The 27,119-nt window shown below is 41.8% G+C and overlaps 2 protein-coding genes across 3 annotated transcripts; one reads left to right on the forward strand and one right to left on the reverse strand.

Moving 5' to 3' along the window:
• Positions 1 to 641: 641 nt before the first annotated feature.
• LOC131737949 (potassium voltage-gated channel subfamily E member 1-like) lies at positions 642 to 4,179 on the forward strand. Of its 2 annotated transcripts, none has more exons than XM_059030342.1 (2): positions 642 to 1,048; positions 1,829 to 4,179. In XM_059030342.1, exon 2 carries the CDS (start codon positions 2,103 to 2,105, stop codon positions 2,463 to 2,465), a length of 363 nt encoding a protein of 120 aa, XP_058886325.1. In that variant the 5' UTR covers positions 642 to 1,048; positions 1,829 to 2,102; the 3' UTR covers positions 2,466 to 4,179. The 2 variants fall into 2 exon arrangements, with proteins under 2 accessions (XP_058886325.1, XP_058886324.1); XM_059030341.1 differs by having other exon boundaries at positions 642 to 1,039.
• Positions 4,180 to 17,438: 13,259 nt separating this feature from the next.
• Positions 17,439 to 21,156, reverse strand: LOC117405107 (small integral membrane protein 11-like). Its single transcript, XM_059030343.1, has 2 exons — positions 21,029 to 21,156; positions 17,439 to 17,832 (listed from the first exon to the last, which is right to left on the reverse strand). The coding sequence occupies exons 1-2, from the start codon at positions 21,047 to 21,049 to the stop codon at positions 17,632 to 17,634; spliced, it is 222 nt and encodes a 73-aa protein (XP_058886326.1). The 5' UTR covers positions 21,050 to 21,156; the 3' UTR covers positions 17,439 to 17,631.
• Positions 21,157 to 27,119: the final 5,963 nt, after the last annotated feature.

Here is a 27,119-nt window from a genome sequence, read left to right on the forward strand (position 1 = left end):
CCTGCTGACAGATTGTACGTGCGTAACACTGGGAGGAACATGTTGTTCTCTGCTCCCTTCAGCCTAATCAATCAAATCTCAGCTGAACAGTGTAACAGACAGGGCTGACTGAGCCCCGGGCTGAAGCAGCAAGATGCATGCAAAGCATTACTAGAAGCACTGCTGTTAGTATAGCTACAGGCATGCAGTATACTATATGTTAATATGTACAGCTGACCCTGTCTCTCGCTGTATCGCAGTGCTGTTTCTTTGCGTGGGCAAGAAGATGAAAAGAGTAGTTAGGTAGTTAATGCTGTCTTCATTTTCTTCAGAATCTTTGTCAGCTGAGCGAGACAGCAACATAGTATGTAGTAGTTAAATCTGGCATCTTGGCAGGCTGAGAGTGGCTTCAAATAATATATAGTAGAATATTGTTAAATCTCTCGTCTTGTCTGGATGAGAGTGGCTTTATGATTTATAATTATAGTTGTACAAAACAATCTCCAGATTATCTAAGAACCGTAGCAATCCTGCAGACAGGACCCTGTAAAGATAAGGTTCCCTGGCCACACCTTGAGCTGGTCTTGTAAAATGTGCTTTGAGAATGGAATGCAAGGGTTCTTGGATTCACTCTTTGTGCTGTCAAATTCTGTATTATTGTCGAATACTCAGACCGGATACAAACACAAATCAACACTCGGAAGACACCCACCACAGTGAATGACTTGCTTCTTCATTTCCTGTTACTGAACTCCTTTGCAGATGTAATAACCCCGGACTTCGGGGAAACTACGTTTTTAAGCTTTACTGACCAGACTCACTCACAAACTGTGCAGTCCAGGTGGGCAGGCTGATTGGACACAAAGAAGGTGTGTTACTTGGAAGAAGAGGAGTCTGTCTCAGTCACCAGCCAATCAGGTCAAACAGGAGTCTAGAAATTGGGAGTTATTGCAACAGGAAGGTCAGTCCTTCCTCAGAGAAGGCTGCTGTAAAGCGGATTGACCTGTCTACACCAGCAGCAGCAGGGCTCGTGAGGGGATGTCAGCACTGTGTTCCACAGGTGAGAGAGGTGGGATGGATTACTAGTTTTTGCGATGCTTCTCCTTGGTGTACTTCAGTTACAATGCCAAGCTGCATGCTTTCTGGTTTTGTATTAAATAAAAATCTTATTTAGGTCTCTTCTTCCAAGTTTGAAACACATGTCTTCAAAACTCTTTCCAAAAGGGATCTAAAATGTGTTGCATTCACTTTGAATGATTTTTCAGGATTCTTTTTAGAAGTGAATGCAAAAATGTTAATTGATTGCGATTTAAATACATTTTATTTACTTTCTCGTGTTATTATGTTCTGCTGACGTAGTCCAGACTGTTCAGCCAGAGCACGAGCAGTTTGCATAATAGATTTTGTACAGTTTTCTGCAGTTTGCAGTACAGAGCTTAGCGTAATGTTTTAGCAGCGTTGTAACTGTCATTGATAGACCAGAAAGCCACCAGAAAAGCAGATCATGCTGTGTGGCACACTGGTGACATCTTGGACCAACACTATAAATAGAGTATTTCCAATAGATACAGCCTCCTCATTCATCTCAAACTCTTCTGATTCTATAGGGTCACTTTCCGGGAGGAATACTTCAGTTGTAAGGGTATGAAACCAGCGAGAATGAGGTTAGTTAGAGTAAAGCCATTCCTTGTTGTTCTGAGGAGCAGTGCCCCTGTTGCTTTATACCACAGAAAGGTCTTTTATTTGGGTAGAAAAACATTAGCAAAAAAAAGCTACTTACTTTACTGACAGTGAATTATTTCCATTCCCTTATGGCTGTATTTCATTGGATTTCAAATCTTTCTTTTAGGAAGCAAGACTAGCCTATAAATTGGGAGACACCTTGAGTTATCAATAGCACAGCTGAGACCCTCTAGAACTAACAAGACAACGTGTGATGTCCACTTAACCCACATGTGAAGACACTTAGCAGAAAAAGCTCTGTGAGATCCCTGACAGACGCTGAGGCTGGAGCCAAGAAACCACAAGAGGGCAGACATCCAGGAGAGTCCAAGAAGGTGCTTATCAAGGTCCATCATAACAGGACGAGGGCAGAGCGACGCGTGGAGATCTTCCAGAGAAGCATGTCTGTGGTGAACGACACCAGGCTGGAGTCCCTGCTGGCCTCGCTGCTCCAGGAGTACCTGAACAGGACTGCAGCGGCGAGCAGAGTGACACCGCAGGATGAGAGCATGAGGACCCTCTACATCGTGCTCATGATGGGCTTCTTCAGCTTCTTCACCTTTGCCATCATGCTCAGGTACATCCGCTCCAAGAAGCTGGAGCACTCCCACGACCCCTACAACCTGTACATCGCCAACGACTGGGCCGCAGGCAACTCCGCCTTGACCCACACCAACACCAGCAACTCAAACACCAGCAACAGCAGCTGGGTCATCCATAACCACATGGTGACAGAAGGGGCCATCCGGCACATCCCCGGGTGACCAGCAGGGAGAAGTGTGTGTGTGTGTCTGGACACTGAGAAGCAACCTTGATTTGCTGCTTCAAAGCACATACAGAGCAGCTGGTTTTGAAACACTGTGTGTGTGTGTGTGTGTGTGTGTGTGTGTGAGTGTGTGTGTGTGAGTGTGTGTGTGTGTATGTGTGTGTGTGTGTGTGTCTGTGTGTGTGTGTCTGTGTGTGTGTGTGTGTGTGTGTGTGTGTGTGTGTGTGTGTGTGAGTGTGTGTGTGTGTGTGTGTGTGTGTGTGTGTGTGTGTGTGTGTGTGTGTACCTTGCATTGTGTTGACCAGTGTTGTCCACACACTGATGGTATTTAGGTTGTAACGCTAGTGGGAGATGATGCATGGGGAGACCCAATTGTGTTTTTTAAATAAAACATTCAATGCAGAAGTATTTGCTTTATCCTCAGTGTTCATGTTCCATGCACCTCTGGAGTTTATAATTGTAAAAGTACACTTCAGTCAATGTGTGTGTGTGCGTGCGTGCATCTGTGTGTGTTTGTGTGTGGGTGTGCGTGTGTCTCTGTGAGCGTGTATCTGTGTGTCCTTGTATGTGTGTGTGTGTGTCTGTGTGTGCGTGTGTGTCGGTGTGTTTGTGAGGAAAGTGGAACACAAAACAAAGAGATAACTTTAATTTCCTCTAATAAAGAAAGACCACTACAGTGGTTGGAATCCCATCACAAGCAAAACATTAAATGGCATGTTTCATAAAATGTATAGTTGTATTTTACTTTCACAAAGGCTGGTGGAAATCACATTTTGATGTAATGACCTTCAAGCCATATCCACAGATTAGAAATGTGAAGGCGCGGCTTATCTTCTGAAGTCACAGCAGACTCTTCTATTACAAGTTCTATTGGTTAGGACTCCATGGGCAGGAGTTTCAAAAAACAGTGTTATGGTATCGAGCTTGTGGTATAGTAACAACAGCTTTAGTAGCAAGTGATTTTCAAATGAAATGTGTCAATTAAATCAATCCATTAATGCTTTGAAATTGAGTCGATGAGGTTGTTAATGAACACATTTCCCATTAAAAAGCTTGTCACATGTCACCTACATCACTTCCTGTCTCAACGCGTAGATAAGGGGAACTCGTTAATCAAAATGCATGTTAACGAGATCAAGAAAAATGAATGGAAGCAGAATTCACTGTTACGGAAACTACTAGCGTACAGGGAGACGGCTCAGTTTGTTTATAGTTGATTGTTTGGTGAATTCCTCTAATCATGCATTTTCTCTGGTACTCTTTGCTCGCCTCTGTGATAAATAAACTCAACATGATTAGAAGTAGCCACTGAACACTTACAGTGTTATAAGAACATTTTATATGCATACAAACGTGTGAAGGTGAAAGTGTACATTGTACACAAAGTGTGGGGGGAGTCTGACAGCATTACAAAATACGTCTAGGCAAAATCCATGTCAGTGATCTCGATCACATTCCTAGTGCATCACTGTGTGTCCTTGACGCCTGTTCTTTGTTCTTGTGTGGATAAGACACAGGTGTTAAAAGCCAAGGATGCATTGCAAATCTGCAATCACCTAAGGAATCTTTATTGTAGCAGCATTGAGATCACAAACCGCCCTCCCTGCAGTGGAACAGAAATGACACTGAGCACCACAGCATTGAGATCACAAACCGCCCTCTCTGCAGTGCAACAGAAATGACACTGAGCACCACAGGCTGGAGCCACATTGAGAATTTCTGAGAGGGTCTTTAGGGCTGTATTTTCAATGCATTTACTTCACTTTTTAATGAACTCCTATTGCTTTTTTTTAAATAAATGAAAATCCATCGTATTGTTACGAAATGAGAAATGGGCAGCTTGAGAGAGTTTTGTTTTGTTGTAAAATGAAGAGGTAGAGTCTGTAGAAACACTTTAAATGAAGCCCCTAAGCAGAACAAGCGATGTATCTTTGTATTTCAGCTCTTATTTCTTTATGTAACTGAAAACATCAAGCTAAAATCATTGCAATTCACCAGTTACTCTCCGATTGTACTCCAATCGGCACAGTAAGAATGAATACCAGTACATGTAGACAGGATAGGATATTAAACAGGTATGAAATGAAATGTTCAGGAATTCGAAATGCTTTTAAGTGAGGCTAGTTATACTGCAGCTGCTAAGTGCAGCACGAAATCCAGACTGGAATTTCTCACATACAGTATTACAAGCTAGAAACTTGTGTAATTGATTGGCAACAACTCTCTGTAGAACAGTTGATAAAAATGGCAGATTGGATATTGGTCTAGTTGCTGAGGGCTTTAGGGTCGAGGTTTGTGATTTTTTTGAGCAGGGCTTTACCACCACAACCTTAAATGCAGAGGGAACTATACCAGAGGAAAGTGATTCATTCAGAATTGTTAAAATGTGTGTGTTAATAACACAGAAAACATATTTTATTATTATTATTTGTTTATTTAGCAGATGCCTTTATCCAAGGCGACTTACAGAGACTAGGGTGTGTGAGCTATGCATCAGCTGCAGAGTCACATACAATTACATCTCACTCGAAAGACAGAGCACAAGGAGGGTACGTGACTGGCTCAGGGGGGATTTGAACTGGGGACTTCCTAGTTACAAGCCTGTTTCTTTAACCACTGTACCACACAGCTTTCTTTTAATAATTTGGTAGGGATTGGATCAAGGGCACAAGTAGTAGGTCTCATATGCAGAACTAATGCTGTCAGGGCTTGTAAGGTATCACAGGAAAAGCCTCCAGTGTCGCTCTACCAGGTTAACAGGTTCAGATAAGAAAGAATGGTCTATAATAGAAGGAGTCTGTAAAATCTGATCTCTAATGTCAAGTGATTTATTTAGGAAAAACTAAATAGAAGTCATTGCAGCTAAAATAGGAGCCAATTGTGAGGGTAGAAGCATTAGAAGGTGGACTGATCTATAACACCTTGCTTTGCTCATTTATATCAGATATACAGTAAATATTTGTTCTATAACATCTTGTTTTGCTCATTTGTATCAGATATACAGTAAACAGAATTGGGGCCCCCGCGAGGTCAACATTTTTGGAAGATTTTACACAAACTGCACGTGGGCGGCCAGGCCCCCCCCTTGGCACCCCGGACTCCACCGCCCCCCCCCCCCCCCACACACACACACACACACACACAGGAAGAGAGGCACACAGAAACTGGCTTTCGGTTCATTTATTTTTAATTTTATGACGGCTAGGCATTCCTTTTCGATTACAGCATACCTGCTCTGAGTCTCTCACGCAAGCAGCTTCCTGCTAATGTACAATACCAAATGCTCCACGCCCTCTACCTCTTGAGAAATATCCATCCCTAGCCTACGTCAGAGGTGTGAGTCTGCAGGAAATATCCATCCCTAGCCTACGTCAGAGGTGTCAGTCTGCAGGATAAAATGTATGAATCAGGCTCAATTTACACATTCATTTATTTCAGTTTTAGAGCCAAATTAAAAACCTGTCCTGTCTCAAATGTGCATAGTATGCCTCTTTACATGTTGAAACTTTCCTTTTTAATTAGGGGGTTTGAATTTTAGAAAGAAAATGCAGGTAAAGGTAAACGGCAAGAAGGGATTAAGTCCATAGCGCGTGTTTCTCTCCCTTCATATACTGCGCGGAAATCATGAAATTAGCCCAATACCACGATTTTTTCAATATTCTTGAGAAATAAAAATACATTATTTCATAATTGTTTGTATTACATACAAAAAAATCACATTAACTAACTGTACAGATCTTCTGTGTCTGCGTGTAATATTCGCCATGCACATAGTGCTGTGCAGTGATTATGTCATGTGACTACAGTATATGCAGTCTAGGAGGGAAATTAAAATACTACACACTGTAAACAAGAACATGGCTGTCTCTAAAAATGTGTCTGCAGTAGATCATGTAAAGCAGTATCCAGCAGAAGTTTTAAGAACATAAGAACATAAGAAAGTTTACAAACGAGAGGAGGCCATTCGGCCCATCTTGCTCGTTTTGTTGTTAGTTGCTTATTGATCCCAGAATCTCATCAAGCAGCTTCTTGAAGGATCCCAGGGTGTCAGCTTCAACAACATTACTGGGGAGTTGGTTTCAGACTCCCACAATTCTCTGTGTAAAAAAGTGCCTGCTATTTTCTGTTTTGAATGCCCCTTTATCTAAACTCCATTTGTGACCCCTGGTCCTTGTTTCTTTTTTCCAGGTTGAAAAAGTCCCCTGGGTCGACTTTGTCAATACCTTTTAGAATTTTGATTGCTTCAATCAGATCACAGCGTAGTCTTCTTTGTTCAAGACTGAACAGATTCAATTCTTTTAGCCCGTCTGCATACGACATGCCTTTTAAAACCGGGATAATTCTGGTCGCTTTTTGTAACGAGGTGACCAGAACTGAACACAATATTCCCAAACTGTGGACTAATGACATTCTTTGTATTTGTTTCTATTAATAGCAAAAAGCAGCCCCGGCGGCAGCTGAAACTGTAGAAAAATAAAATGTAGCAAGGTATTGGCGGACTGTCAATCAAAGGAGAAATGAACAAATCAGAGCTCACAGATTGCCTTCCTGTAGGCGGGATGTAGAGCGAGAGCTCTGACAATAGGGCAGTGTTAAGGTCAGATATACAGTAAATATTTGATCTCTCTGGGTTTTGGTTTATTCAGAACTAAAATCCAGGTTCTTTGATTTGATTTCCAATTCAAAAACATTGTTGCTGTTTGTTATTATTGAAGCACTCCTACTTGAATTTCAATTGTTACAACCCTGTGTGTTGTATTGTAGTGAGAACACAGGACTTTGAAACCAACCACAAATAAGAATGAGGGTGTGCAGCATTATCCACAGTGCAACTGTACTGGGCATCATGCTACTCATCCCCAGAATCTTCTAAACCAGTACAAATACAACACTGGAAAAATAACTGGGAAAACAAAAGCAGTCTACTGTTCCCTAATTAGAAATCCACAAGCACGAAAGAGCCAAGTTAACAAAGATGTATTGTGTTTGCAAAGCATGCAAAACAAAAATATTGCAAAGTTTCCTGGGTGCACAAATTCCTCAAGTTGTCAGAAGTCATATTAGTGACACATTACTTGTGTAAGAAAGTAATCAGTTATTAAAAATGTCACAGCAGCACAAAAGTCTCATTTTCAGTGAAGTTTGTATTTGTTGCAAATGTAGCAGAGCAGGGAGGGGGTTAAAATCATCCCTGCCAAACACACAGGCAAACGTGTGTTAATTGTTTTGTTAATTTGTTTAATTGTTAATTGTTTTGGCATTTGGCGATTATTGTAAATCAGCGCCAACTGCCTATACCTGCTTTTGTGGGGAATAAAAAGGCCAGAACTAATTCATTCAGGGTTGCTGAGTAGAAGGAAGCAGGAAGCTGTGTGCCCTGCTGCCGCGCAGTCAGTGGAAAGATACTGTGTGTACCGTTGTGTTGTATACTGTGTTTTTTGCACGTGTAAACGGCTTAGTCGTCCCGTATTTAGGTAGGTCGTTTCTGTGTGTATTAGCTAGCGCTCCAATGTGAGCTAATCTTTTTTTTTGTTTGTGTTTGGTTTATTTTGTATTGAATAAAAGTGAGCGTAAAAGCACTTAACCGTCTATCTGTATGTCGGGTCTACGTTATAAAAGGGGCAAACGAACGGGAGAGGAGTGAAATCATTCACACAAAGTAAGTGTGTATGTGTGCGTGTGTTCGATTTCTCTTTAAATACAGAACACCTCACTAAGTATTAAACACTCAAAAGTGTAGCACAGGGGTCTGCAACCCTGGTCCTGGAGAGCTACTGTGGCTGCTGGTTTTCGTTTCAACCAATCTCTTACTTACTTGAACCAATTATTGGCTTAATTAGTCAAGATTAACAGGTGCTCCAGATCTTTAGCCATTGATGATGTAAGGACATCTATAAAACCTGCTGGATAGGACCAGGGTTGGATACCCCTGGTGTAGCATGTAGAAATACTCAGACACTTCAAATCAACACACATGTTTTATTTTGAAGACATTGAATTGAAGTTTCTTTGAGTATTGCATCATGTATAACACAATGTGTTTGTGATTGGCAGGGATAGGGTTAATTTCTGAAATGTGTGGGTGTGGCTGTGCCACAGGTGTAATTATTTGTGTTAAATTAATTGATGTCCCCTGCCTGTAGCAGGCAGGTAATTAAACAGCACAAAATGTTTGTTCTGGGCAGTCTCCAGTCTGTGTGAGAGAGACTGTCACGGTGAAAAGAACTGTGTGGTGAAAAAGGTAATGTGAAAACCTTTGTGTTTGTGCTTGTGAAAGCGTGTTATTTTGTTTTATTGGTAAACAACCTAGGCATCCAGTTTTAGTTAGGGACAGAGAAAAAGTTTGAGTTAGCGCTCCGAAGTGGAGTTAGGCTTTTGTTTTTTTTTGGTTTGTCTTTTATTTTTGTAATTAATAAAAACACACAAAAGTACTTAAAACACCTCAATCTTGTGTCTGGGTCTTCTGCAAAAGGTCTATCGAACCTTAAAACAAACAAAATATTTTACATATGGTGGCAGCGGTACCAAGCCCTACGGACCCAGCACAATTTTCTTTTTTAAATATGGAAATACAAGATCTAATCAAAACGTTGGTGCAGTCAACGGCTGCACTAGAGAAGAGCAACAGGCAACAGTGGCAAGAGTTGGAGGATCTACAGGATACAGACAAGGGGAATGAGGTGAGGAGCACACCTCCACCACAGCCCTGACCACTACCCCTGCACACCAGTCTGCCGCCGGTGGGTGCACTCCCTTGCCCCGCACTCCTAGACACCCTGCCGTGGTGTCCAGATCTCCTATCGCTGGGTCGAGGTCCCAGGACGATGCACCACCAGGCAGAGTTGTTAGCCTGGTCTCCTACTCCGCTCCGCCTGAAACCCCAGACGTCACTCCGCTGGCTCCAGAGCTCTCTCCTCAGCCTGTTGCTGCAACCTCCCGGCCCCCATCCTGTACTCCAGTCGCCCCTGTCACCCCGTTTGGGTCCTCTGTCGTCAGTTCACAGTCACTTCTGGAGGTACCAGATGGTGGATCAACACGCCCTCAAGCCCGCCCACAAAGGGTGGATGGACAATGTCGGACTTTGGGTGGTTGAATTTTAAAGGTGGAGGGGTGAAGTGGCCTTGGAGTAGAGAAAAAGGCTTGAGTTGGCGCTCCGAAGTGGAGTTAGGCTTTTTGTTTTGTTTTGTCTTTTATTTCTGTAATCAATAAAAATGCACAGAAGTGCTTAAAACACCTCAATTTTGTGTCTGGGTCTTCTGCAAAAGGACTATTGACCCTTAAAACAATTCAAATCTTTTACAATATATTGTTTTATCGCTTTCTCAATATATTCTCTTTCGTTTTGGTTGCTGCTGTTATCTAATCAACACATCAATAACCTGACTAATATTCCAGCCCTTATTTGATAGCAGTTAATTCCATAGACATGCTGATGGAAAAGAATACAAAAAGCATTCCCATCAAATATATGACACTCTCTCAGATTGCTATCTCAGCTGAGAAGCAGGCTCCGCCCAGCTCAGCACCTGGAGTCATTAAAGAGAAGGGCTGCCCCACAGAGAGACTGGAACCATCGAGCCCACTGGAGCACTGACGCCACAGCAGCCAGGCGAGGGGATCCACAGCATCAGGTTAGTACCCCTGCACCCACAGCACTGGCTTTCCTTTACTAGACTGCATGGAAGCATTAGGGCTTGATGCTTTTTAACTGCATTGCTTTATTGTCCGTATATCTCTATCTCATTCTAGCCCTGTCTGTCTACCTGTCTGGCAGTCTTGTGACAGTACTGTATTTGATAACTGTACTATACTGTATGGAGACCCCCGCCAGGAGACATCTGCTGCCTTTGTTTAACCCTATTCCAGCTGGAATCTGGAATCTGGTGAAGCAGTGAGCCGCACACAGTAAAGAGCAGTTAAAGCTCTGCAGACTGTGATTAAGATTGTGATTAAGTGCAAATGCATTGTGTATACAGAATAGACGGGATGCATGCTTTAGCATATACCTGGACAGACTTTGGATGTCTTTGTGTACTGAGAGCTGTGTACTGCTACCACCTGCCACTGAGGACTGTATTCATATTTGAAACCACACTAAACATATTTGCTTATTCGATATTGGGTAAGAAAAAGAGGCAATATAGAGTTACTAAATAATATATATATATATTATTAAATGTTCAGTCGGATGACATTTAAAGCTAGAATTTTATTTCTGGTTTGGTAACTTTATTGGGCTGTGCTTTTTCCTTTCTGGAAAAATAATTGAGCTGATGACAGTTTGGAAACCCAAAACAAGCAAAGAGAGAGAAGCAGAGCCATGTGAAAGCACACAGCACTGACAAGCAGAGAGAAGCAGATCCATGTGAAAGCACACAGCACTGACAAGCAGAGAGAAGCAGATCCATGTGAAAGCACACAGCACTGACAAGCAGAGAGAAGCAGATCCATGTGAAAGCACACAGCACTGACAAGCAGAGAGAAGCAGACCCATGTGAAAGCACACAGCACTGACAAGCAGAGAAGCAGATCCATGTGAAAGCACACAGCATTGACAAGCAGAGAGAAGCAGATCCATGTGAAAGCACACAGCATTGACAAGCAGAGAGAAGCAGATCCATGTGAAAGCACACAGCACTGACAAGCAGAGTGAAGCAGATCCATGTGAAAGCACACAGCACTGACAAGCAGAGAGAAGCAGATCCATGTGAAAGCACACAGCACTGACAAGCAGAGAGAAGCAGATCCATGTGAAAGCACACAGCACTGACAAGCAGAGAGAAGCAGATCCATGTGAAAGCACACAGCACTGACAAGCAGAGAGAAGCAGATCCATGTGAAAGCATACAGCACTGACAAGCAGAGAGAAGCAGATCCATGTGAAAGCATACAGCACTGACAAGCAGAGAGAAGCAGATCCATGTGAAAGCACACAGCATTGACAGAGAAGCAGATCCATGTGAAAGCACACAGCACTGACAAGCAGAGAGAAGCAGATCCATGTGAAAGCACACAGCATTGACAAGCAGAGAGAAGCAGATCCATGTGAAAGCACACAGCGCTGACAAGCAGAGAGAAGCAGATCCATGTGAAAGCACACAGCATTGACAGAGAAGCAGATCCATGTGAAAGCACACAGCACTGACAAGCAGAGAGAAGCAGATCCATGTGAAAGCACACAGCACTGACAAGCAGAGAGAAGCAGATCCATGTGAAAGCACACAGCATTGACAAGCAGAGAGAAGCAGATCCATGTGAAAGCACACAGCACTGACAAGCAGAGAGAAGCAGATCCATGTGAAAGCACACAGCACTGACAAGCAGAGAGAAGCAGATCCATGTGAAAGCAAACAGCACTGACAAGCAGAGAGAAGCAGATCCATGTGAAAGCACACAGCACTGACAAGCAGAGAGAAGCAGATCCATGTGAAAGCACACAGCACTGACAAGCAGAGAGAAGCAGATCCATGTGAAAGCAAACAGTGGTTTAAAAAAGCAGGAAGGACTGCCCTGGAGAGGGGATTTATCAATTTGTTTTTCTGATCTTAATTAGAATGGAGTTAAACTAAACTAGGATTAGGAGCAGAGGGGTTGCAGCTACAGATACCTGGCAATTAAACCAGTCTTTCCTTCTCTGGTTTTAAAGGTCATATTAGGGAATTTCTTAGAACCTCCTGCCAGTGCTTCTACCTCAGTCGACATTAACAAATAGATCCATAACTTATTTGTACTAAGATCTCTGTATGCTGATGTTTTTATTGTGATGTTTTACTGTGATGTTCTATTGGTAAGTTTGCACATTTCAATTTTTTGTATACATTGCAATTGTCTTTGTTATTGTTTTCGAGGGCCCCTGTGTAAACAAGGCCTTGACCTTGGTTAATGAAAGAAAGAAAGAAACATTTCACATTTGTGAAATTCTAGGCAACAAAAGGCAGGTACAAATAGTTTAATGAAAATCGAAGATTTAGCTCATTAAAACAAGACCAGGTTCTCGTTACCTTTAGAAAGTAGAAACACTCTTGAATTAGGGGGCTTGTAATGTCGTAAAGTAGCTTGTAAGAGAAATAATTTAGAGCACAACTTTAGTTTTATATGTATATATTTAATGTCTTTAATTTAAGGACTTAGTTTAGGTTTCTTATTCTTTTTAAAATGATTATCTTCAAAGTTTTGTGGTCACGACATCTAACAGGCTGTGTCTGTTGACAGCAGAATGCGGCCGGTGAACCAGAGCAATCTCCAGTGGAACTTCCAGCACACCTACAACAGCAGCAGCCCAAACTCATCCCAGAAGAACGCAGAGTGGTACGTCATCATAGTGATTGGCTTCTTCGGGTTCATGCTCTTCTCAATGATGGTCAGCAACCTCTCCCACAACAGGAGGCTCATTCAGAAAGACTTCAACAGACGCTACGGCCTGAAGGAGGCCAAGGAAAGCAGCTGGAACCTGGAGCTCCTCCGCCGCCTGTGGAAGAGGCTGTGCTCCAAGCCCAAATCCGTCATTGAGAAGCCCTGTGACGGAGAGGGCATAGCAAACGCTGCATTCACACCATAGGGAAATAACTACTAACGCAAGCAAGGGAATCCATTCCTGGCTTTGCTAGGAGTTTCATTTCTAAGCCTAGCAGATAAGAAGAGGCTAAACCCTGTAGAACTGCTTGTGCAAAGCAGCCAGGCTTTGTTGGGAAGCGGGTAAGATGCTGGCTTGCGCTGTGCATGGTGGCTGGTTTGCACATGCAATTGATTATTAGTATAAAACAGAAAAAACAGCTTCAAAGGCAAGCCCTGTTGTGCCGTGGGGGCATGCAATCATCAAACACAGCTTCAATTATTTTAGCAAAAGTGCAGTAAATGGGTCTGGTTAGCTTGGTTAAATTATTTCTCAGCAACCTGTTGTTGTTGTTGTTGTTGTTGTTTGTTGTTTTTTTATTAAATGGTATTTCTTGTATTACTGTGAGTGACAATTCAAGGAACTGATGTTATTTTAATTGCCAAAAAGTGTAGCTAAAGTTTTTTTTAACTGTTTTTAAGTATCCAGCAGTTGCCTTGAATATGTTAATAATAATAAAAATTAAACCTGTGCTAAGTTTTGCGAATCCTGCCCACTGTGATTTATCTCTGTATGACTGCAATGTGAGCTCAAATCTGAGAGAGGAATTCCAACCAGCATTGCAATCTCATCAACTCCCACATCATACCAGCTCACAGCTTGATGTGATGTGGGAGCTGATGAGATTCCAATACTGGTTGGAATTCCAGTACATACCTGTACCCTTCGTGATCTCTCCTGTCTCCAGTATAGACCTGTACCCTTCGTGATCTCTCCTGTCTCCAGTATAGACCTGTACCCTTCGTGATCTCTCCTGTCTGCAGTATAGACCTGTACCCTTCGTGATCTCTCCTGTCTCCAGTATAGACCTGTACCCTTCGTGATCTCTCCTGTCTGCAGTATAGACCTGTACCCTTCGTGATCTCTCCTGTCTCCAGTATAGACCTGTACCCTTCGTGATCTCTCCTGTCTCCAGTATAGACCTGTACCCTTCGTGATCTCTCCTGTCTGCAGTATAGACCTGTACCCTTCGTGATCTCTCCTGTCTGCAGTATAGACCTGTACCCTTCGTGATCTCTCCTGTCTGCAGTATAGACCTGTACCCTTCGTGATCTCTCCTGTCTGCAGTATAGACCTGTACCCTTCGTGATCTCTCCTGTCTGCAGTATAGACCTGTACCCTTCGTGATCTCTCCTGTCTGCTGTATAGACCTGTACCCTTCGTGATCTCTCCTGTCTCCAGTATAGACCTGTACCCTTCGTGATCTCTCGTCTGCAGTATAGACCTGTACCCTTCGTGATCTCTCCTGTCTGCAGTATAGACCTGTACCCTTCGTGATCTCTCCTGTCTGCAGTATAGACCTGTACCCTTCGTGATCTCTCCTGTCTCCAGTATAGACCTGTACCCTTCGTGATCTCTCCTGTCTGCAGTATAGACCTGTACCCTTCAGTGCAAACATTTCAGTCAAGTTATAATATAGGAATTATCCGTCTCAAGATATCACATCTACAAATATGGACAAGCTACAAAAACTCATCTTAAAAAATGACCCTTTATTATACCTTATGAAGTGTGAATAACAGATAACATATTGGGTGGATCAATCAAGAGATTTTTATTTAAGAGCCTACATTTATCACATGCTTGTGTGATCAGGGCAGCGGTGTGGAGTTGTGGCTAGGGCCCTGGACTCTTGACCGGAGGGTTGTGGGTTCAATCCCCAGTGGGGGACACTGCTGTTGTACCCTTGAGCAAGGTACTTTACCTAGATTGCTCCAGTAAAAACCCAACTGTATAAATGGGTAATTGTATGTAAAATAATGTGATATCTGTATAATGTGAAATTATGTATAATGTGATATCTTGTAACAATTGTAAGTCACCCTGGATAAGGGCATCTGCTAAGAAATAATAATAATAATAATAATAATAATAATAATCAATGTAAAGAGGAAGAAACAGTTTGTGATATTGGTCAATTTTATGTGCTGTTCCCAGAAATGCTAGTCTGGTTCCTGGCAGTGGACTGATCCTGGAACTTTGTCTAATCTACACAATGAGATGTTATTTATTCCTGAAAAGCAGGGCTTTCTGGGCAGGGCCAAGAGGAAATGCAGCCAGTCATGCGCAATGCAACAACGAGGAAGTGCTGCATTAAGAGCTGTTGTTTGTCATAATAGGACAATTGTCTGGTTACCTGTAGACAAAGGGATCGATTACAAAGCGTTAACCCTGGTGGGAAGTATGCTGTACTTTCAGAGGGAGCGTGTAGTCATGATGCTGCTGTAAAAACATACAATACCTAATCTCTGTGTTTGTCAGGGTATCGTCCTTCCTGCTCCTCGCAGGTCATCACACACAGTGTGTATCCAGTAGCGTTTCCCCCCCCACCACCACCACCACCACCAAACTCATTCAATATTACACTTAACCAGGAGACTGTTCAATCCCGTCAACATTTACCAAACAAACAGAACTGTACGTTTGGAGCCTGTGCCTTACACAGTACTTGACAGCGGCCTCAGCCCGGAGAAATCTGTCCTTTTAGCACCGACCCAAAAAGAAAATGCGTTTCCGTACTGGGCTGCAGACAGTCGGCCCCTCCTCAATGAAGACAATCTCTTCAGACGTTTTACTGAAAACTGCTCAACTAGAAACAGCAAGCCTGTCTTTTCCACCTGCAGACTTTACTGTTGCGGTTCACTGGCTATAAAATCAACAAGATGTTCCAGTGCTCCCGGTACAGTGTGTTCAGAGTAACTTACCCCACACCTGAATGTGCTGCACCTGGACTAAACATGGGCTCCCACGGTGTGCTTTCTAAAACACCTGGACAGTTTTAGTGGTCTATATTTGTAAAGCAACAGGGTGCCCACGAATGCATTGCAGCCTTTAATGAAAACCTGAAGTGCAGTTATACAAGGTTATACTGAAGCCGAGTCATCTGCGTTTTTCTCAGGGGTTAGAGAAAGCGCAGCTCTGCCACTGCATCACTGTGACCTCCTGGTCCCTCAGTCTGCATAACTGAATGGAAGCAGGGCTGCTGTCCACCTTCTCTCCTAGCCACACCCCACATCACATTTAATATAGATGCTGTTCAGTGAAGTGAGAAGCTCCCTGCATGAGCACTCCTGTTTCAACCACCACGTGTGATACCAGCAGAGCATTGCTGAGGACTCCACAGCCAGAAACAGGAAAGACCAATAAAGGGAATGGATCCCATCACTGTTCTGAAAAGACTTCAGCTTGGTTTCCAGTCACACATCTTTTTAGCGCACAAAAAAATAAAGAAAAAATAAAATGGTGTTGTTTTCATTTGCCAGATCAAAGAGGGTGTTTCTCGTCATTTTAGTTCAATGCACTCATTGCTTCTGTGCTGTGAGCTTTCTCTGTGATTTCACTCTTCCACACTAGATAAAACAGATTGAGACTTATCACAATCAAACTACAGTAGCAAATCGATGTCCCCAGTTTACTGGGTCAGGAAGTCATTAGGTCATTCCTGGCATAAAACTGATAGAACAGTAACCTGTATGTCTGCACAATTGTGATGGAAACACAGACAGCTCAGTGTACTGCAGGATCAAAAGAAAACAAAGCATGGTATCCAGCAGGTACAGTACAGTTAGAGGGCTGTGCAGAAAACACTGCATTACACTTCCCAATAAGGCTAAAACTGTACCAGACCTCTCACAGTCCAGAGGCCTTGCTTGGATTGTCAGCAGTACCAGCAGGTAATATTCTCTACCCTCCAACATTAATATACCAAACAAGAAAAACTAGCTAAAATACAAAAGCTATATGAAATATTTAGAAAGTGTGCAAAAGGCGCAGGGATATTGCATCTGCAGGGAAATGCAATCCAGCTTGTATCATTGGGTGTTTACCTCTTGTACACTTTTAAGTGTCACTTAATTATTTTAATTTTATTATTTTTTTTCAATTGGGCCAGCAGGGGTGGTCAGGATTAGGCACAGAATGTGCTACTTTCTCATCATAAACACTGAAGCATCTCTAGCTGTGGTTAACAAGCTATTAAACCAAATGAAGTGTTTGTGTCAAAGTGCCTCTCTTTAAGATGATCAGGCTGACTGTGCTTTCGCATCAGTGATGGAAGAATCCTGTCTGAACCGCAGGGTCTTCTTTCAAGCTGCCCACAACACAACACAGACATCTGAAAGGCCTCCACTCATTTCAGCTCTGCAGCCCCAATAAAGAACACAAGTGTCCACGCCATTCAAAAGGTACTGCAGAGCAGTCTACAAAGCATTTGAGAAAGTACATTTTTCAATCTGTGGCAACACTGTCTCACTGGGTCACACACACAGAGCTGTAAATGACCCCAGCCTTGTACATAGTAAATTGTGACAACAGGTTTCCCCTCTGCATGCTAAATAATAAAACCCTTTGAAGGAAATGTACAATTCAACACACATTTATTAAAATGCCAGCACTTGAAGTTGGGTTAAAAACACTTTGAGAAACCATCAGCATCTTGATGAGCAGTTTAAATGCCAGAGCCAGTCTGCAGGGCTCACAATCTTCTTCCCTTCCTTGCAGAGGAGCTCTCTAGTGCGACAGCAACACAAGGCACTCCCACCTCAGCAGGGGCTCAATCCTCTTTCTTGTCAGTGTCTGCCTTCTCTTCGTGCTCTGCTGTTGCTGCTGCAGCCAGTCTCTTCTGCTCCTGTTGCTTCTTCAAAGCCGCCTCTGCTTTCCTGCTCTGATACATCTTTGTAGCTGCGAAGCCCAAGCAGAGGAGCAGCGTCTTGGCTGCTAGAATATACAGCAGTACAGGGAAGTTGTCTAAAGCCTGGGAGAAGAAGAAATTAAACATTAGCAATGCAACCCTTCACTTGAGCAATACTTTGTTTGAAACAGCACCCTCTAGTGCCGACACTGTGGATTTGGCAAGATTTCAGCTGTCCATTTCCTCATGTTAACAGTGAACACTGAACTCTTTACACTCACTAAACCCATCATCATAGCTTCAGCAAAGGGGTCTCTCGCTTTGCTGCACATACAACCCCAGTAGAGGCTACTTAAAAGGAGGCAATGCTCAAATTGCGGGAAATTTTTATATAAACACACACACACACACACACAAACTCTGCATACTTGAATGAGCTCAGGACTGGTGTGAGGTCACACACAACAGGAGTGAGGGAACACAATGACAGTAGGTCCATATGTATGTGTAGGACTCGTTTTGATCAGATTCATAACTTTCTCACTTATATTTTATTATAAATACAGAACAAGTTGAGAAAAATAAACCATCTTGAAATGTGTCATGCACTCAATGTAAACACTATTCTCGGGCAGAGCACAACATGAACAGTAAAATACAACATAAGTTACAGGTGTGTTCAGTACCTTACTGTAGATCTGGTGATGACAAATTGATAACGTAGCAAAGAAATACAGTGCAGCTTCATGCATTTAAGCAAATTACACATTTAGCCAATATGTATTTAACCATATCACACAATCATAGAAAATGAAGCACTAAAAAACCATGACCAGGTGCATGCGATGCAATTTATGCAATTATCCAATATGCAAATAAGTGGAGTCAACTGTATATATTAGTTAGTTGTGTAGCATTATAATACAAAAATGTTCAATAAAACAAAATTAATTTAGTCTAAAATTTAAAGAAAAAAATGACATTTGACTCTGAACCCTAGTCTGCCCTGATATTTAACAGCGACTTTGGCTGCTGAGAGGAGCCCAGAGAGGGTTTGTTTCCCCTTCAGGAGGCAAGCCTCCATTATAAACGCCCATCTGCAATTAACCACAGTACTAGCAATGGCAGGTGACGCAGTCTAATCCCTGGTTTTAGCTGCAGGAGCACTCATACTCCCCTCCCTCCTGCTGAAGCACTGCTGTACCAAGTATGCACGATTACCACTGGTGAATAATGTTGTGTTGAATAATGGAGATTGCATCATTTGGTTTCACATGCAGTTTTTTATATTTAAAACACAGCTGTTGTATTGTCTAATTACCCCTGGGGTCTTGTATTGTGCAGCATTTTTAAAGGTAGGATGGAGAATAACATTTCTGACCAGCTGATGAAGACTATTTGCCATGCTAGATGACACGGAAAAACTTTGCATAAACTCTGAAGGGGAGGCCACTACCAAAAACGGAAGATTTTAACAGGAGGTCATTTCAGAGCGGTTGGTATAAGAGAGTGGATTGGCAGACCAGGGTTCCTCTAATAACCATTTATTATTATTATTATTATTATTATTATTATTATTATTATTATTAATTTCTTAGCAGACGCCCTTATCCAGGGAGACTTACAATTGTTACATTATTTTTACATACAATTACCCATTTATACAGTTGGGTTTTTACTGGAGCAATCTAGGTAAAGTACCTTGCTCAAGGGTACAACAGCAGTGTCCCCCACTGGGGATTGAACCCACGACCCTCCGGTCGAAAGTCCAGAGCCTTAACCACTACTCCACACTGCTGGCACCATTTACTTTTCAGTAACTGGTAGTTCGCTCACATGGACAAAGTATGGCTTTACTGATTCGCTTAACAGGAAACTGCAGATAACTTCCAGAAATAATTCCTTACTAGGACAAATTACTTGCTGCTCACATTGAGCAAGCAACCGTGTTTACCAAGATGAAAACCCAGGCAGAACGACTGGATTTCATCCATGTCCTTTACTGTGCTAGAAGAGATCAAGAAAGAAATTAATGAAGCCTCTTGTTTTGCATGGCAGATTGATGAAACAGGTTTATGGTTGTGCCTCATCTGACCAGGTGACAGGTCAGAATTACGTCACCCACACTCTTGCGACGTGTGTCTTTTTTGTAAAGTCATACAGCCTTTTCACATGTGTCTACTACCTGAAATCACGTAGGGTTGGATAATGTTGAAAAACGTCAGCATCTGCTGCACGGTCGTACGCTGGTAACCATGGAGCAAGACTGAGGAACTTTTAACACGTGAAGTTCGTAAACATCCACATTTATATATCCCTCACTTAAAGAATATAGAGATGCCCAAATAGAAACAGCATTGGTGTGTATTATTCAGAAAAAAAATGAAAAAACGGACTGGAGAGAATGTAAAAGCGCAGTGGAGAGAAAGGCAAAAATAAAGCACATTCTCCTGCCTCAACTTTGTTTATAAAATATTTTATGCGAAGTATGGTAGTGAAGTGGTCTTAATCTAGCAGATTCTGCCGAGTCGACGACTAGGGGGGGGGAGGGGGGGCGTAAAGTTGTCGTTAAGGCAAAAATTGGGGTTGGGGGTGAAATTACAGGCATTATTAACATTAGCTGGATCAATTACATTTACGATTAGGCGTGTTTAAAATGCAAAGGTAGCGCACAGCACACAGTCATGCTAAAGAATCAAGACGTGCACTTAACATATTTACTGATTGCTGAAATACAATTCATTGATGCTACATGTCTACTGTTTTGTCATTGCAAATATGCACTTAAACATTAAATTTAAAAGCTACAGTGTGCAGTGCAAAACCACATTTATAGGTGAAAAACGCTAGAATAGATCGTGCACACGGGCGCTGACTCGGCACAATCCGGTATATTACTGTTACATACAGTGCATTTTTAAACATACTGAATGCATTTAGCCTGCAAGCGCTCCACTGCGCTCATTTGAACCCCTTCGAGTCCCCGAAGTTGAAGCCCAGCTGCCGAGCCGGAACAGCTGCCTAGGCAGGGCTGGAGCAGCTGAGGGGAACCCTGCTGTGGGTGCCTGTCAGGATTTACTTACAGAACGTGAGGACACAATGTACTCACAGCTCGTGCTGTTTGTTTGTAGCAACTGAGTAGATGGGTTTTAATAGATTACAGTGCACAGTACATAGCGCGTGTACCTCCAGCAAATCTATAACAGAAACACAGTACCTGAAACAATGGCTAAAACACACACACACACACACACGTTCAATCACAGATTTCAACATGCTCGATTTAAATCTCAACAATAAACAGATTTTTCCGCCTTACCCTCCAATTAAATTCATGCATCTTCCTTTTACGTGTGACGTACCTCCAATCTCGAGCTAACGCAGCAGCTATGACCTACACTTTTTTTTTGTTTGAAGGCGGGACTTCCTACTGGCGTTCCAGTCAACCAATACACATACTGGGTTACCGCTCAGCTAATTGAGTGACAACGCGGGTTAACCACTCAGTGCTTGAGTTCAATTTGGAACGTTCTAGAAACTCGCTAACCCTATGAGACAGAAGGATAGAGATGGACGTGTTCACTAACCAATTGCAACTCGTCAAAAACATTGAGTAACCTTTCATGCAAAGTTGTGACTGACCAATACCACCAACCATTAGAAAACGCAGGGAGAGTCAAATTACAATCATCAGGATCAGGTTTGCCATGCCCGCTGTTTTCCCGCGGAATTGGGCTACTTTGAAAAGCCAGCCGCGGGTTTCTGTTTTTTGGCTGCTTTGCATGCTTCTGCAGATGTTGGCGGTTTTAAATATTTTTTTATATGCATGGTCCAATCAATCAAAAAAATAAAAAGAAAGAAAGAAAGACAAAACGTGCATATAACACTGTATTCTCATAATTCATATATTGCAAAGCAGGTCCCCTTTGTATTCATACAGCTCCTGTGAGCCAGTGTTATAACACTGTATTCTCATAATTCATATATTGTAAAGCAGGTCCCCTTTGTATTCATACAGCTCCTGTGAGACAGTTTCATAACACTGTATTCTCATAATTCATATATTGTAAAGCAGGTCCCCTTTGTATTCATACAGCTCCTGTGAGCCAGTGTTATAACACTGTATTCTCATAATTCATATATTGTAAAGCAGGTCCCCTTTGTATTCATACAGCTCCTGTGAGCCAGTGTTATAACACTGTATTCTCATAATTCATATATTGTAAAGCAGGTCCCCTTTGTATTCATACAGCTCCTGTGAGCCAGTGTTATAACACTGTATTCTCATAATTCATATATTGTAAAGCAGGTCCCCTTTGTATTCATACAGCTCCTGTGAGCCAGTGTTATAACACTGTATTCTCATAATTCATATTGTAGCGGGGGAAGGCAGCAGCAGGGCTGGTAGGTGATGTAATGACACATGAAGACATGAGCCCCATATACGCTCCTAGCAAAGGAGACGGCTCGCTCTTACAGCGGTGTCGGGGCTATGCTTTAGAGCAGGGGTTCCCAAACTGTGGTCCGTGGTCCAAAGTTGGGCCGCCACACATTCCCGGGTGGGCCGCGGGACTAATGACATTCTTTGTATTTGTTTTTATTAATAGCTAAAAGCAGCGCCGGCGGCAGCTGAAACTGTAGAAAAATGAAGTGTAGCAAGGCAGTATTGGCACTCTGTCAATCAAAGCAGAAATGCACAGATCAGAGCTCACAGATTGACTTCCTGTAGGCGGGACGTAGAGCGAGAGCTCTGACAATAGGGCAGTGTTAAGGTCATGTGATCGCTCAGATGCGAACAGCGTGTTCAGTATTAATAAACTTACAATGTGTCGAATCCGCTACCAAAGAATACGTTTTGCAAAGTATAAAGCACAAAAGAGCAGCTGTACTTGATAACATTCATTTAAAAATTCAATTGATGCCTGTGATCAATACGTTTTTTTTGGGTTTTTTTTACTAATTAGCTGCAGTATTAGCATTTAAAATATTGAGTACTGTGATGTATGTTTCAATATTAACTAAATCAAGGTATTAATCAAACTCATAAATCGTATACCGGTAATTGATTTATTAAAATGTTTGCATATTTTACTGATTACTGGCTCGTTCACAGTCGTCTTAAAATAACGCTAGAATATGTTTCGTTGGAAAATAATAATAAAAAACGGGTTTTTTTTTTCACTAATTCAAATTGCGCTGTAGATGGATTCATTTTCATAAGTTTTCTTTTGGTTAAGTGGCGCGGGGGGGGGGGGGGGGGGGGGATGTTGCAAGCCAACTGAATGTGATTTTGCAAGTTGTATTTGGTTGTACTGAGTAGTGGGGGAAAAAAAGTAACCACTGCAAGGCGCTCGTTTCTTTGTGCATGACAGTTTAGCGTGAGAGGTAACGGTTGGACGTTTTAGCTACACAGTGTTTAGAAATTAGGATTCAAGCGTTATGTTTTTGTGCACGTTGTACAGGTTTTATTCAAAAGTGATTGCTTTTAAGGTATTTATGAATGAGAATAATAAGAGACATGCACTTCTTTCGTGTTTGATGACAAAGAAAGATAACTGAATTGCTAACATTTTCAATTATACGAAGGTACCTAATTTAAAGGTTTCATTAAAAAAACCATCTGTTTAGTTTTTGCAATTTATTTTATTTACTAAAATTAAAGTGTTTAAAAAAATGCATATTCTATGTTATTTCCGTCTTTCACAATATTTATTAAAATTAATAAAGGGCCGTTTAGATTAGTTTTATTTATAATGTTACAGGTTTAAACATATAAAATGTTTTTAATTTGACATTTTTCCAAGGAGTGATAATAGTGGGCCGCAGTGCTTAATGCAGCTGAACAGGTGGGCCTCGGGTTAAAAAAAGTTTGAGATCCCCTGCTTTAGTGCGAGAGGTCCCGGGTTCGCCCTCCGTCCTCCGCCTGTGTGTGGATTGCCTCGCCCTGTGTGATGCGCCTGCCTGCGTTAACCGAGATCGCTACAATGTATTGCAAAGCGGGTCCCTATTGTCTATTCATACAGCTTCTGTATCAGCTCAGATCGCACCCATAATTTAAGGTCAGCATTAAAGTCTTGTTTAAAATGTTATTTATAAATCTATTGCACTTTATTCTTTATTGCTGTTCATTTAAAATAAAGATCTGGGTCCGGGTTTATTAAAGTAGGGTAGTTTAAGGCACTTCACAATCCCCTAAAATACAGGAAGTTACAGCATTGTGGAACCGCTACAACATGCAACATAATTCTAGCCTGCATTGTTTTGCACAATATCGCCATCAATCGCAATGTAGCAGCCATTGAAGGCGAGGATTTGAGCGCCGACCTGCCGGAGCCTCAGGCAGGACACCGTGATGCACCTTTACAGAACCACAACAGAATCGACGGGCTGGATGGGCAGTGAGGGATGTCATGTACTTCTAGAAGCATCCTCCATTGACGTTTCATATCAAAGATATGTAATAATTAGCCTCTGTGCTGTCAAAATCTTTTACTGTCACATTGTAGACTACAGCGACATCATAGGAGGAGGCTGTGTGGTCTGGTGGTTAAAGAAAAGGGTTTGTAACCAGGAGCCTCAGTTCAAATCGGGTCAGTCAATGATTCACTGTGTGACCTTAAGCAAGTCAAAAACGTTTTATTTAGTAGGCGTTTTAAATATTTAGTACACGTATTGATTTGCACCAATCAGACTATATAAACTATTACGTGTTCTCAATCAATATAAATGAGCTACGTATTTTCTATGCATGGCCACGTCATTTTACAATAGTACCTACAGTAGTGACTGGTCATTTTACAATAGTACCTACAGTAGTGACTGGTCATTTTACAATAGTACCTACAGTAGTGACTGGTCATTTTACAATAGTACCTACAGTAGTGACTGGTCATTTTACAATAGTACCTACAGTAGTGACTGGTCATTTTACAGTAGTACCTGTGTTTATAAACATGATGTCAACAATCTTATACTTTATAAACATGATGTCAACAATCTCATACTTTATAAACATGATGTCAACAATCTCATACTTTTTAGGGACTATTTGAGTAATTTCAGCACTTTTATTTGTAGCAAGATCAATAAAAAAAGCTGCAGACATTGTCATTACCATACACTTGAGGACAATGTTGTTCCTAAGACTGTGCTTAAGTTTAGAAGGCCAGTCGTCATGACGCACTGCAGTATCAGAGCAGAATCACAGCCTCAATAATTACCACCAAGGAGAATACAGGCAGCCCCTAGCGCTCATTAGAAATGCTGAACATTGAAAGGCTACAATTCCAGCTCTATCTCTCATTAGGCTCCTCTCATTCTAATGACCCTGCCTGCATTCATGCACCGGGAGCTGGCTTGTTAACCTGCTAGGATTTGAGTTAAGGCAAAGTGTTGCACCTCATTATTTAGACCCGATCTTTATCACAGAAATAAAATCATTACTTGCATCATGTTTAATAATGGGATAACATGAAGTGTTAAAAACATTTATAATATTTCAGCTCAATAATACGCATCCCAATTCTAAAACTTTATTTCAGTGTAGTTTATATAACTTACATACATTATTCTGGAACCCATGTACAGTGAATCCATGTCCCAGTGGCATCTGTGAGCTAGTAAATGGAAAACCTCAATTTGTGAGGGGACAGTAATTACAGCTGCAGCCCGTCATGGTCACCTCACTCCAGGAATTCAGCTTTTAGAAGCGGCAGGAATAGTTAGTAAGCCTGGTAATTATGATCTATACAGGAACAGCAGTAGAGAATGATAGAGAACATGCATGCTAGGATATTGATCTACACAGGAACAGCAGTAGAGAATGATAGAGAACATGCATGCTAGGATATTGATATACACAGGAACAGCAGTAGAGAATGATAGAGAACATGCATGCTAGGATATTGATATACACAGGAACAGCAGTAGAGAATGATAGAGAACATGCATGCTAGGATATTGATATACACAGGAACAGCAGTAGAGAATGATAGACAGCATGTATGATAGGGGCACAAGTTATCACATTTTTACTTTCATGCTATGAATCTGGGTTCTACTATTAAATATCATGACGCATATTACTTACTGCACAAGATGTGTGAATAAAAATAGCAAAATGATCAGGATTATGTTGAGCAATATGTGAATGTGATATGGACAACGCAGGGCACAGCAGAGGTGAAGTAACACACTTCTTGTAAACACTACAGGGTATCCCACAGCACATAGAGGAGGTGAATAACATGAGGATCGACTGAACCCTTTTAGACAGGATTGCAGTATTGTACAGAGCCTGCACTGCGATGACATGGTAGAAAATGCTTTGAATAACAAGGTGAATGACATGTGGATCGATTGAACCCTTTCAGACAGGATTACAGTATTGTACAGAGCCTGCACTGCGATGACATGGTAGAAAATGCTTTTCTGTGAGGGGGTTAGTGGCAACACCCTCACGCCAGTATCCAGTCTCGTCTGGTGTGTGCGTCTCTCTGGGCACTTCCTTTGTTGTGGGTCTGCAGAATGGGTCTGACAGCATCGGCCCCTAGGAGAGCAACAATAATTAGCTCTGCAGTGAATACAGTATCAACATGATCTCAGGAGAACCATTCAGTAATAAGCACCTTGAAGAATACTGAGGTTCAGGCCAATTAAAGCATTGTTTTTATTAAAGAACTATATCTTTAATGATGTTTGTCTGATAGCTTTGGGATGCGTCTATGTACAGTACATTCGTATCTCATTTCTTCCACGAAAAACAAACAAACAGAAGTTGGGAGAATTTTGTTTAATGAGTCAACTTGACAAAAGTTCCTGTAATTTCACCCACAATCCCTCAGAATATGTTTCTTATTACTGTTCATTGAGCAATTATTTAAACTCTTTGGGTGTTTGGAAATGGAAAAAGCAAGTTTTCAAAAATTAATATAATAATTTTAACAGTACAAAAAAATGTTGAAGCATATGTTGAAATATTGAAACATATTTTTAGTGCTTTGAAATATTCATGCATTGTGGCTCAGGAATGGAAATAAGACCGTTGCATAGCAGTTTGATCCATTCCTGGTTATGCTAATAAGACACACCTGAGCTTGTTACATGGGACCATAAAAACTAAAGAAAATTCACGAATGAGAGGAGACCATTCAGCCAATCAGTGCTCGTCCAGTTCCTAGTAGCTGATTGATCTCAAAACCTTGTCAGGTTTGGTATTAAAGGATCACAGTGATTCTGCCTCAACAACATGACTAGGTAGCCCATTGCATACCCTCACCACCCTCTGTCATTTGTATATATCCTATACACTGTGGCTAAATCAAGCTCCTAGTAAAACCTGGAGTGGGTGAACCGCTATGCAATAGGCATTTTACAGTATTTCCATACCTGTGAGTCACAGAGAAACATAG

Source organism: Acipenser ruthenus, chromosome 9 (genome assembly GCF_902713425.1).
Source record: "Acipenser ruthenus chromosome 9, fAciRut3.2 maternal haplotype, whole genome shotgun sequence".
In the NCBI taxonomy this organism is placed as follows: domain Eukaryota; kingdom Metazoa; phylum Chordata; class Actinopteri; order Acipenseriformes; family Acipenseridae; genus Acipenser; species Acipenser ruthenus.